Source organism: Notamacropus eugenii, chromosome 2, assembly GCF_028372415.1.
Source record: "Notamacropus eugenii isolate mMacEug1 chromosome 2, mMacEug1.pri_v2, whole genome shotgun sequence".
Classification (NCBI taxonomy): Eukaryota; Metazoa; Chordata; class Mammalia; order Diprotodontia; family Macropodidae; genus Notamacropus; species Notamacropus eugenii.
The window spans coordinates 137,448,423-137,462,369 of NC_092873.1; the positions used below are offsets into that span (position 1 = coordinate 137,448,423).

The following is a 13,947-nucleotide window of genomic DNA, read 5'->3' on the forward strand; positions in this document are numbered from 1 at the left end:
GCTTCTGAGGGTGTAATTGCAGCCATTTTCAAGACCAGTTGCTGATGTCACAGTATGGCCTGTGCTGCCTTCCTCCCAGAGCTTTCCTGCTAACCTCCCAAATTGTTTTGGAGTGGACAGTTGTTTTACCCTGACATTTCTTGGCTCTACTTCTCCAAAATTCTGTTTGAGGCATTATTTTAAAGTTATAATGATCAAGTAATTCTCTTAATTCATCCTTCATAGGCCATTTCACCTCTACTTCTTTCTATTCTGACTGCTTACGCATCAATTCTTGTAACTTCATGCTTTTGAGTTTTGTAATATGTCCCTTATTGATATCTGCAGTTTCTCTTTTCCAAGATGTTAATCTTCCTAAAATACCACTTAATAAATCATAAACTCCTAAACCTGACCTCTAAAGCCTCACATAAACAGGTCTTCAACTATCTTTCTAAACTCATGACCAACTGTTCCTCCAAATAAGGCAGCCCATCATGTTCAAATATTCCATGCAAATTTCTGGTTTTTTACTTCTGCCCTACATCTTCTTTTCCTCTCTAACAGTATCAACTATCCCCTCTCCTTTTTTGAATCTTATCTTTTCTTCAGGGTTCAACTCAAATGCAACTCTCTTCCAAAACAATATACCTAGCTATGCTAACAAATATTGATCTGTCCCTCATCTGAACTTCTGTCACTTCTATTGTCTGTAACAACAAGATATATTTACTATGTGCTTACTGTGTGTAGAACACTTGGGTTCTGGGACTGGAAAAGATATAAAATGTCAGTCTTTTGATACTTCCATGAGAGACTTGTTTAGATTCTTTGTTGCTGTTTAGTAAATATTCAGTTGTATCTAATTCTTCATGACCACTTTTTGGGGATTTCTTGGCAGAGATACTGGAGTGGTTTGCCATTTCCTTTCATTTTTACAGATGAGGAAACTGAAGCAAACAGTGTTAAGTGACTCAGGGTCACCCGGCTAGTAAATGATTGAGGTCAGATTTGAACACAAGCCTTCTAGACTCCAAGTCCACCCCACTATATACTGTGCCACCTTGTCACCATCTAGATTAAGTGTCTCAAGTTTCTTCTCTCACTCATTTCTACATTGTCTTCATTCTGGCTTCTGACTGAAACCTTCCATTGATAATAGCTTTTCAAAGTTATTAGAGTTCTCTTAATTGACAGATTTAATGGCATTTTCTCAACACTCATCCTTCTTGACCTATCTGAAGCATTTGATACTTTTTATCACCTTCTCTTTCTGAAAACTCCTTCTTTTCTTGGTTTTTATAACATTGTTCTCTTGGGTCTACTCAGATTTATCCAAGTACTCCTCAGTTTCCTTTACAGATTCTTCATCCATATAATACACACTAATGAAAGATATTCTCCTAGGACTCTATTCTATTTATTCTATAGTAATTCTATAGTAATATTGCTTTGTGATCTCATCAACTCCCATGAGTTCAGTTACCACTTGTCTGCAGAGGGTTCCAAGATCTATGTCTCTAACCCCTATCTCTCTCTTGAACTACAGTTCTGCATCATTAACTATATCTTTGACATCCTGAACTGGATGACTTGTAGTCATCTCAAACTCACCATGTCCAAAAAAGAATTCATTCTCTTTCCCTCAAAACATTTATCATTTTCCAACTTCCCATTTTCTTGTAAGAAGAGACCACCATCTTCCTAGTCACCCAGAGTTGTGACCTCTTTGTCATCCCTGACTCCTCATACTCACTCCATATTTCCAATCCACTTCTGAATCTTGTCTTATCAACCTTTCCTGTAACTCTCATAAATATGCCTTCCCTCCACTCACATACCCACAATACTATCTCAAGCATATCTTTCGTGAATTATTGCAGTAATCTTCTAACTCAATTCACTATCTCAAGCTCCTCTCCATTGTAATTTATCTTCCAATAAACTACCAAGGTAATTTCTCAAAAGTGTATGTCTGGTTTTACATATATAGATACATGTTATTTGTGTCTATATACACATATATTTGTGTCTAATGGTGGCCATCTCTGAGGCAGCAAGTGGAGGGAGGGAAAAAGAAAAAAGAAAATTACATGATAACCTTAATATATATTTAAAGGAAGAGCAAGGTGTATATAATAGATTTCCAATTTAATATGTAATACTTCCCCCCCATTTCACTTTGTTATAGAAATGCTTGTTTTATTAAGTTTAGAATAAAAATAATAAATTTAAGCATAAAAAATGTATATTCAATAATATCATTCTATACCCATGCTCACTGAGTTCCAGTGGCCCCCCATTGCTGCCAAGAGCAAAAATTCACTTATCTTTTGAGTATTTAAAACTCTTTATAAACTCGACCTTCCTATGTTTCCTATCTTCTTACACTTTACCACTGTCTTCCCCTCTGTATACTCTATGATACTGCTATACTGGCTTATTTCCTGTTAATCACACATGATACTCGGTGTCATTTCCTAGAATGTACTCTTCCCAAAGTGCTTTTATGATTCCCTAAGAACTATTTATGGACCAAAAACCTATGGCGCATCACAACTACTCAGTGATGATGGAGCCACATTGATTAATGATAAGGACGTGATCCTAGACAGATGGGCTGAACACTTCCATAGTGTTCTCAACAGAATATCATCAATCAATGCTGAGGACATTGACTGGTTACCTCAGGATGAAATCAATCCCTCCTTAGCTGAACTTCCAACTGAAGAAGAGATTTTGAGTGTGATTAGGCTCCTTTCATGTGGCAAAGCATCTGGTACTGACTTACTCCAGCTGATATTTACAAGATAGGGAACCATTCCTCATACAAAAACTGACTGAAATATTCCAGGTTATATGACAAGAGGAGTTTATCCCCTAGGAGTTGAAGGATGCCTCCATTGTCCATCTCCATAAAGGTAAAGGGAATAGATTGTCCTGCAACAATCACAGGGGAGTCTCTCTCTTAGTCATTACTGGCAAGATTCTTGCTAGAGTCCTCCTTAATAGGCTGATTCTTCACCTGGAAGGTGGTCATATACCTTAGAGTCAATGTGGCTTCAGAACGGGCCAAGTAATAGTTGATATCGTGTTTGCTGCCTGACAACTCCAGGAGAAATGCCAGGAGCAGAACAGAGATCTGCACACAACATTTGTACATCTGACGAAAGCCTTTGTCAGTGTTAGTCGTGAGGGCTTATGGAAAATTATGTCAAAATTTGGTTGCCCAGAGAAGTTCATCAGTATTGTACATCAGTTTCATGATGACATGTTTGCCCTGGTTGTGGATAATGGACAATGCTCTCGTGCCTTCCTAGTCACCAGTGGAGTGAAACAGGACTATGTGCTTGCTTCCATGCCTTTTAGTATCATGTTTTCAGCCGTGTTGTCAAATGCTTTCAGTGAGGATGAACACGGCATCAAGGTCAACTACCACATTAATGGTAAGTTCTTCAATTTGAAAAGGCTACAATCCAAGACCAAAATGGAGGGAGTGTTGGTACATGATTTTCTATTTGTAGATGATTGCACACTCAATGCAGCCTCTGAAGTTGCGATGCAATGAAGCATAGATCAATTCTCTGCTGGTTGTGTTAATTTTGGCCTAATAATTAACACCAAGAAAACAAAGGTGCTCCATCACCCACCACAACACCATCCATAAGTAGAATCATCAAGTACAACAAATGGAGAAGTTTTGAATGCTGTAGATAAGTTCACTTACATTGGTAGTATACTTTCCAGGGATGTACACATTGTCAGTGAGGTTGATGCATGCATTGCCAGAGCTAGCTCCAAAGAAAAGTTTGGGAGAGAAGAGGTATTAGACTGACTACCAAACTGAAGGTCTACAGAGCTGTTGTGGTGATCTCATTGTTGTATGCCTGTGAAACATGGACAGTCTACCAGTGCCATGCCAGGAAACTGAATCGCTTCCATTTGAACTGTCTTAGGAAGATTCTGAGGATCACCTGGCACTGAGGTCCTTGCTTGACCTCAACTGCCAAGCATTCAAACTATGCTTTAAGACAGAGCAACTACAATGGACTAGCCACATTGTTCAAATGCAGAATGTACACTTGCCAAAAAGACTATTTTATGGAGAACTTATATGATCACATGGTGGTCAGAAGAAGCGGTACAAGGACATTCTCAACATCTCTCTCAAGAAATTTGGATTTGATTGTGTAACATGGGAGAAACTGGCATAGGACCACTTAGCATAGTGTGCCCACATCAGAAAAGGTGCTGTGCTCTTTGAGCAAAGCAGAATGGAAACAACACAAAGGAAAAGTAGGATGCACAAATTTGGAGTAATTTGGTCTGATCAATCACAGTTGTACACACTGAAACTTCATTTTGGTCCTCTTCAAGAAGGAAGAACAACAACCAACTCTTTCCTTACCTTCACTTATTGATTTTCCATCTTCCTTCAAGAACTAGCTTAAGCCCAACTTTTTTACAGGAGGTTTTCTGTCTCCCTACTCATCAGATGTTAGCACCTTGGCTTTCTCAGATTTCTTTCTACCTATTTTGAATGTATATTGTATATTTCTAGTTATTCATATTTGCCCCCCCATGTAAAGTATATGTTTCCTAGGGGTAGTTTTTGCTTTTATTTATAATCTCAGTACTTAGAACAGTACCTGGAACTTAGTAATTATTTAATAAATTCTTGTCAACTGAATTATTGATTTCCTTGCCTTGAATCTTCTCTATCAATAGGATTCTGACTAGCTTAAGAGTAGCAACTGATTGAGACTATAAGTTTCTTGTACTCCAAAGTTCCTGGCATGATGCCTTTCATTCAGCTGTCATTCCACACATATTTATTGATTAATTTATTGAGAAGGATAATGACTTGAAAGACGTTGTGCCTTCTTGAATTTTGGCATTCCATAAAAGTATTGACTGACAGTGCTTTCCTCACACCACTGGGGAAATAGAGGTCTATGACATATCTGCAAAATTTGAGCATTGCCAACTGCATTGGCAGGAATTAATTGCTTTCATCAGTAAAGTCACCTCAAACTAATTAATGTTTTATTTGATGATAGCAAAAAATATTAATGGATTTGCCTGGGAACATTAGCTTAAATTTGGTGTTCAAGCAATACATATCCACACAACTATATATGTATAGATTTCTTTAAAATGGGATATATGTAACAGAAGTTTTCTGAGTTAGAGAAAAAAAATTAATTGTACTTTATATTTCCAGAGATCTTAGTACGTTCAAAGGTTGTTTCATTCTGAAGTAGCTTTTTAAAAAATTTTGTTGCATTGTTGTCCAATATTTGTATTGCATATTTTGTTATGAGACCCACATATTCAGAACTGAAAGTTATGGGCTTTTTGGATACGTTATGGATATTTGGTTGTTTTGTTTTTTTTTTCTGGAAGATGGAGTGGGATATAACCTGGTGTTTTAGAAAGAGTACTAAGTTGAACATTAGGACAACTAGTTTATCATTTTTTTAAAAATACTAAACTCATACTATATTCAGAACACTGAGCAAAGAATTGAGGGAGAGGGAATGCTTTGATAAAACTACCATTGCCTTCTAGGGGCCTGTAATCTAGAAATTTCTGGTCATAGCCTTGTCGTTATCCAGCCATGTGACCTTATGAAAGTCCTCTTGTTATTACAGGATTTTATTTCCTCAAATGTAAAATAAGTTATCAGGAGTACAAGAGTACTAATTTCCCTTCCAGTGTTAATATTGTATGATTCTATAGCAGAGTGTCACACTGGGAAAAAGCATTAGATTTGTAATCAAAGACCCACATTTGAATCCTTAATCTGTCACTTATTCCTTGATTGATGAAGAGCAAGTCATTTAACCTCTTTAGGCTTGAATTTCCCATCTGTAAATTAGGGGAATTGGACAAGATGACCTTAAGGTTTCTTGAAATTCTCCATCTGGGATCAGTGAATTAATGAGGGACATTAACGTAAGGAAATTTCTAATAGTTGGTATAATCCACACCTCCAGAAAATATCAGTTTTACTGATCAAGACAGTTTTATACTTTTCCCCCATAAAATTTACCTTGTCAATTAATCATTCCACAATTCAATCCCCTGTTTCCTGATATTCCAATTTATGTGAGCATTACCATTGGTTAATTTCAATTGTTACCCAATTCATAAATTTTAGCTTCAATTCATTTATGTGTGTATAAACATGTACATATTGATAGAAAGTACTGAATAAAAAATTAATGAATATAAAACCTCAGGCTTTTTCAAATACCATCAATGGTGTTTTTTAATAGTTTAATGTATCTTTTATCCTTCCAAGATAAATCATTTTAAAATCTAAACATTTCAGCATATCTTTATACTTCCTTGTACTCACCCATATTTTGCTGAGATCAGTTCTTATTATTCATCAACACATATAACATAAACCCTCTGATACAGAGTGCTTTGATGACTTGTGCTTTCTTATAGTCCCCATGTCATTTTGCCAACAGCAATTCTTCCTTAATACTTTGTGAAATGCCCCCTCTTATAATCTTATAATTCACCTCAATCTGGAAGGCCTCCTAAGTCCATGAGATGCTACTTATTCTATTTCTTTTTCATTTTCTTTCTCTTTTACACTACTTAAATTGTATAACTGTTTGTGTTTGTGCATATATGTACACACATATACATATATATTCTAAGTGCTCTGGAAACATTTACATCTATGTTTCATTGATCCAATTAAATCATACCTTCCAGTAGGCCAGAAGTCATTTAAAAAAAAACCTCATTAATAGTATGCTTAGCACACAGTACAGTACCAAGAGTATGTAGTAGATAAATATTGACTTAGTAAAACATTTTTAAGTTCATTTTTCATTAAATCTATTTTAATAAACAGGAACTCCAAGTTCCTACTTTCCAAATGATAATCTAGAAGAAATCATGTCTTCTCTTGAAAAGACTTAACAGCTAAAGATTGTGTCAAGAATTTTTAATAAAATTATTTGTTTAAATTACATTAAGATAATATTATTAAATTATCAGTTTATGACTTCTTTTATTTCATAAAGTATCTTTTAAAGAGCAGGTAAGTCTATATTAGGCAAGTTTCTCTTTGATATATTCAGGCCCTTTTATTCAAATCCTGAAAAAAAATCATGTGAATTCTTCATTTCCTTTCAGTTTTATTGTTTTTGCTAGGTTTCATAGTAATTTTTATAGATAATTCTGAATTGTAGGTGAATTCTCTGCTCATTGATAAGACAGTGAGCATGGAATGAATATACTAGGTAAAGTAAAGAAGTGAATTAGAAGTTATAGCTATGGTCATATAATTTGTGATCCTTTTTTAATCCATAGACTTAAAAAAATAACCTTCCTGTATATATCTCTGGCTTTAGTTCCTTTTTGTTTGTTCGTTTTATCACGTATGTGTTACCTTTCATACATATATCTTTGATACAGATGATCTTCTGGGATAATAGTGAGCACAAGGGAATAGTAAAACAAACACCCAAAACATGATAGTACCCTCCTGCATAACAGAATAACTATTAGAACTGGTTTCAATGTGTATAGAGGTAAATGCAAATTCATATATGACCTTCTTTCTTCATCGTGCATGGTATCTAATGACCTAGGTTCAGATCCCAGATCTACTGCTTTCTGGTGTTGTGACCTTAGATGGATCATTTAGTCTCTCACAGAATCAGTTTCCTTATCCATAAAATACAAATACTAATACATTCCAACTTCACAGATTTGTTATGAGGCTTAAATAAAATTAAATATGTAATACAACTTTGAATAACTTTAAATTTGTTTAAAAATAAAGCATTATTAACATGAAGTTCTGTTTAGTTCTGTCTTCAAGGAAACTACCTGCATCATGTTCTTTGCATCAAAGTTTTCCTTCTATAGGATCTCTCTCCATATATTTCTCTTTCTGCTTTTGATAGTTGATGGACAATGGCAGGAGTGGAGTTCATGGAGTCAGTGTTCAGTGACATGCTCCAATGGTACACAGCAGAGAAGCCGGCAGTGTACTGCAGCAGCACACGGTGGCTCTGAATGCAGAGGTCCTTGGGCAGAGAGCAGAGAGTGTTACAATCCAGATTGTACAGGTAAGACAGGATCACCAGACACAAATCTTGTCACTATGTACAGGTGCCCTCAAATCTTCCCTATACGACAGTTCTGGCATCTATATCATGAGATTATAAATTTGGTGAGAATATGTTACAAAAAGATCCTTGTAATTTAATCTGTCAGCAAGCATTTCTTAAGTGCTATATGTCAGTCATTATGACAGGTTCTGGGGATATAAAGAAAGCAAAAAACATGGTCTCAGCCCTAAAAGAGTTTAAATTCCAAGGTGAGAAACAATATGTAGATAAACATGTACATGCAAATTATATGTAGTGATAATCCCAAAGAAAAGGCAATGGTTGGGACTAAACTCCCTCATGTTTTCTCATAACAAAGTTCAGGCTTTTGTAAGTCATGTTATTGGGAGTATAAAGTAATTAAAGAATGACAGAATTGATTAAGGTTCTACTCTGCAGTATTTCTTTTAACTCTTTTCCTATTATGAATAACATTAGGTGTACCTTTAATCATTCTGAGAAAAGTGACTAAGCCTATAGCCATATGAATGTGTAACCCCAAGGAGCATTTTATTTTAAAGTCTAGTGACACTAATATATATTTCAATTGTTCAATGATTCATGATTTAATCCATGTAAACACTCCCTTAACTGACACAGACTACAAACCATGTGTACCTCAAGTGCACAAACTTCATGAGTTGCTACAGAGGAAAAATATCTGCTGCCTGTTTAGCAAGTGTGGTAACACCTCTTACCAAACCTGCCTAGGCTGATTGTTCCATGAGTTTATGGCCAGTCATGGTACCTGGACTTCCAACTCTTTCAGCTTCCTAAGAACTACTAGAGTTTGTGTTACCTTGACACTGCCTTTAAGAACCCAACCTCATGTCCTCACCATGATGAAGCCACAGAGGAAGACTTTCATGGAAGAGTAGAAGTATTTTTTTTTCATGTTAAAAGAACATGAAAGTATTCTGTTCTATCATTAAGCTGCCTTACATAGTGTCCAATGGACTTGCTACTGTTTCTTCTATTATTTGCTCCAGCAAATGGCCAGTGGAATCAATGGGGTCACTGGAGTGGATGTTCCAAGTCGTGTGATGGTGGATGGGAAAGGAGAATAAGGATTTGCCAAGGTGCAGCAGTAACAGGACAGCAATGTGAAGGAACAGGTGAAGAGGTCAGAAGATGCAGTGAGCAAAGATGCCCTGGTGAGAATTTTCTGTGGTTACTATGTTTATATAGAAATTGGAGGTATAAGGGTACAGAATGGAATGGACAGGAAGAGGTAAAAATCAGAGAAATAAAATCATAAAAGCAAATAAATCTTTTAAATCTATCTTTATAAATTCCTTTGATATTATATTTATTTGTATTGATTAACAATAGAAAGTGATTCTTAAACCAAGTAGGCAACTCACCTTTTAAGAAAATTACTACAAAACTTTCATTTACTTATTTTTACAACATATGTACTATTCCTTATTTGTTGTTATATCATAAAATATCTCTATACTTCGTTTAGCCTTGACCAACTTGATAAAATGTGGTTTAGGGGATAGTGCGGTGGGTGCATTATTCATGATGATTTGAGTTTAAACCCAGACTCAGATACTTAATAGCTATGTAATCTTGGGCAAGATACTTAAGTCAGACTCAGTTTCCTCATCTGTAAAATGAGGATAATAATAGCACCTACCTTATAGGGTAGTTGTGAGGATAACTAATATTTACAAAATGCTTTGCAAAACTTAAAGTGCTATGTAAATGCTATTATTACTATTTTACTTGAAATTATTTATATCAGTAAAATGTTATTTTCATCTATTTTATGAAGTTTTTTTTTTTTTTACTAAAGTACAAGCAGATTTTAGCCTTAAAGAGTCAAAGAGATAATGAAACATATTTCTTTCTAAAAGAGAGATAGGATACTTTTATAGGACAGAATATTTTATACATTGTCAGTGATAGTCTTTGTACCGAATTTCTTTGCTTAACTGTTTTTCAAAAGGTGATTTAGTCTCAGCTGGTTAAGTGATTATGATAAAAAACAAAAGGCATGATATAAAAATAATTAACTTTGTAAAAATTTAAAAGGCAGTATTGTATAACAGAGGAATATGCTTCTGATACTTCTAACACCTAGCTTCAAATACCAATTGCAATGGTTATTATTATCTGTGTGACGGCCAAATCATATAACTTCATAACTTCTTTGAGCCTCAGCTTGTTCATTTGTACATTAGATATAAAATTTATACTTTTTAACCCCCAGTGTAAGATCAAATGAGAAAATATTGAAAGAGAGGGAAGGAAACAAGCATTTATTAACTGCCATCATATGTAGTATAAATAGGTAGTAATCCCAAAGAAAAGGCACTCATGTTTTGTCATAACAAAATTCAGGTTCTTCTAAGTCATGTTATAGGAAGACTGAGTATAAAGTAATTAAAGAATGACAGAATTTATTAGGATTCTACTTTTCAGTATTTCTTTTGACTCATTTCCTATTATAACATAAGATGTACCTTTAACCATTCTGAGAAAGGTGGCTTTACAAAAGTGGCACTTTATAAATATTTCATTTTATCCTCATGCCAATCCTCATGCCTATATCATGCCTATTGGAGGCAGATATTGTTATTATCCCCACTATACACTTGAGGAAACTGAAGAATACAGTGGGTAAATGACTGACTTGCCCGTGGTCACACAGCTCATAAACATCTGAGATCAAATTTGGTCAGGTCTTTTGAATCCAGACCTAGCTCTCTATCCACTGTGCCACCTACCTGCTTTATGAACTGTGAACCACTATATAAATGATAGCTATTATAAATGGCAGAAGAGATCATGGTGTCGTTGAATTTGAATCCCTCTTACAAAACCTGCTAATGTCATGACCATGTGAAAAAACATTTCATATCTGTGAATGTCAGTTACTTTGTACATTTCAGCCTCAATTGACTCATTTTAAATACAAAGACAATGATAATATACACACGGTTGTCATCAGGATCAAATGAGAGAATTTGAGGACCCAAATTTCCCTTTCCTTTATTAAAAAGACTTGGGAGGAGTATCAATATAATATTATAAATTCAAGTCTTAATTACCATAGGAAGTATAATTTCAGAATAAAATGGAGAATCACAAAGTCCTACCCAGATCTTCATTCTAGAGAAAAGGATAAAGATTCTTTAGGAAAGAAACTATTTCTTACCACTAATGAAGTCCCTTTAATTGTCCATGAAAGGATCAGTCATGTACTGGGAATACACTTACATAAATGAGTAGAAGAAAGAAATAAGAAAGTTGACTAAGAAATACACAATTTCATGCTTTGATATAGTTATAGCAGCCAAAAATTCTATGATCATTCTGAAGTTTCAGATGTGAAATAGATTTCTGAGTGTGATCAAATGGAAAAAATAGTACTCTGACTTGAGAGAGCTGATTTCTGGTCTACACTGTCACTAACCTGCTATCTCTAGTGAGTCATTTCAACTTGCCCCATGTGTCTCACTACCTATCTCTATAAAATGAAAGGGTTGGACTAGATGCTCACTTTAAAATTGCTTTCAGCTCTCATATTCTGCCTTATAATTCTGAGGACATTGACCTCTGTTTATAAGCCAGTGTATTCACATACTAATTTTAGAAACTTTGTGCTCTAAAATTCTAAGAATTGGTATCAATCCTATGTGATGTATAAAATGTTTGAGACAGCTTCTGAGTAATTAATCATCTTATTAATTATGGTAGAGAGTAATTAATAAAAGGATGGTCATTTGGCTACCTCTCCTAAACCAAAGATTCCTTATGGAATCATTCAACTCTCATATGCTCTTGGAAAAGTGGGTATTCCTGAGGGTGGAAATCAACTCTGATTAGTTAACAAGTAATGAAAGAATGAATATTATAATTAGAAGTGAGCTTGTTCTAATGAGGGTCTGGGGGATGTGACTGATCCCTCAGTCTTGGTCAAAGAGAGTTATCTAGACCTATACCACCCTGGCTAGAGTAATCTAGACAAAAGGGGAATCTATTTCTACCCAGACCCGTCTAACTAAAACCTGATGGGCCAAAATCCACCAGTTAACCTAAACTAGAATTTCTTTACCTTTTGATCAGATCTAAGTTTTCCTGGTTTCACCCATTTCATTATCAGTCCTGCATTTCAAAGGTTGCCTAAATAATCTACCGGGGTTTTCTGAATGAGGAAATAAAAAAAAGGGAAACCCTTAATCTTAATTCAATATTGGTTATATAAGGGAGAAATAAGAATTTCTCTCATCTGATTACTTTCATTTTCAAAGAAACTCACATACTGTGAGAGACTCTAATAGAATTCACATGAAGGAATCAGTACTTAATATTTTTCTACTTTTGTAAGTTTTTAAAGTATATCAACCTCCTTCCATGTTGAGAGTATTTTAAATGAGGTTAAAGATGGACTGTTAGCTCCTTGGAGGCAAAAAGTGTTTGATTTTTGTGTTAGTATCCAGCACTTAGCATAGTGCCTGGCACATAGTTGGAATTTATGACTTTATGGTTTAAAAAGTCAAAAATGCTATTTTGTGGAGGTATTAGAAAAGAAGCAGTGTGTTCAAAATAGGAACAAATTTCTGGGAAGAACTGAGGTTAACATATCTTTTTCTAGCTGATTCCCAATCTTAGTTTTTAAAAATATCCTTCCTGCAATATTTTGTTGAGGACATATGCATAGAAAAGCAACAGAATGTTATTTTGTTCCCTGACTAAATGCGAAAAAAGGCATATTTGGACATTTATTTTGTCTCATGAGAATTTTTATTACAACTATAGATATGATTAAATGCGAATCTTTTGATATTTGAGGCTATCTGAGCCAATCTCTCAACATTCAGAGATTTCTTCAGATTTTCCTTTGAAACTGCATTTGTAGCCAGCACAGTAAAATGGTGCTGCTGAAAACAGATTTTCAAAGATTGCCACCTGCTGTTAGTAAAGTATTTTACAAATTTTTTACAGGGAAAATGTTCTCAAGGCATCATTGCTCACTAGTTTTGTTTAAAAGCTTATATCATTTAAGGCAAGCAATACCAATAAGATGCCTTGAGAAATATAATTTATAATAACATTCATTTATTTCTCTGGGGTGCTAACTTTGACAATTTATTTTCTCTGATTTCTAAATCAAGTTATAGAAGAACAACCACAAATCACCTTCAAGCATGTAAATATCTTGTTTTCACAATTAAACTGAATTACATATTTTTGTAAGTAATATGTAAAAGAGATTCAGTTCCCATGAATCTGGAAGTATGTATGCCCTGAGTAATTTCTTTTGCAAATATCCCAAATGTGTTCATTTCTGTAGACAGGAATCAGAGACAGGTATCAAAAGAAAGATGTGATGGTTCATAACAAATGTACATCTGAGAAACAGGAGAAGTATTGATGCCAAATTAAGGACAGTTTTTCTGTTTAACTCCTTGTTTGTGCAGCAGTGGAGATACAATAGGAAACATGAGGTATGGAGGTGGAATGCACATCTTTTTTCTTGATTTTCATTGATAATAGTAACAAAGTTTTTCCTCAACATTGCAGACTTTTAAAAGAACAAATTATTTCTGATATGCTTAATTTGCGCACTTAACTAAAATGAGTGTCCATTTACCTTTGCATGGCCAACAATAATTTTTTTTGTAGTGCTGAGTATATGGGTTTCAAAAGATAGCATTTTATTCCAAAATTAGATTCAAAGGATATAAAATGGAGAAAAATTACAAAGCTCCACAAGTGAGTTTATAAGGCCTTTTCTGAGTTTTTTTAAACCATTAACAAAATTTCAATATTGTTAAAGGAACATATTTTGCTTGTTTTATTTTTAGTACTA

General features: G+C 34.6%; 1 protein-coding gene across 4 annotated transcripts in view; it reads left to right on the plus strand.

Annotated features, from left to right (window-relative positions):
- Window positions 1–13,947, plus strand: part of ADGRB3 (adhesion G protein-coupled receptor B3) — an 897,850-nt gene that overhangs the window by 386,339 nt on the left and 497,564 nt on the right. For all 4 annotated transcript variants that reach the window (XM_072642564.1, XM_072642566.1, XM_072642567.1 and 1 more), the window contains exons 7-8: window positions 7,917–8,081; window positions 9,113–9,277. In XM_072642564.1, coding sequence (XP_072498665.1) covers window positions 7,917–8,081; window positions 9,113–9,277 — 330 coding nt within the window. The remainder of the gene's footprint in view (window positions 1–7,916; window positions 8,082–9,112; window positions 9,278–13,947) is intronic.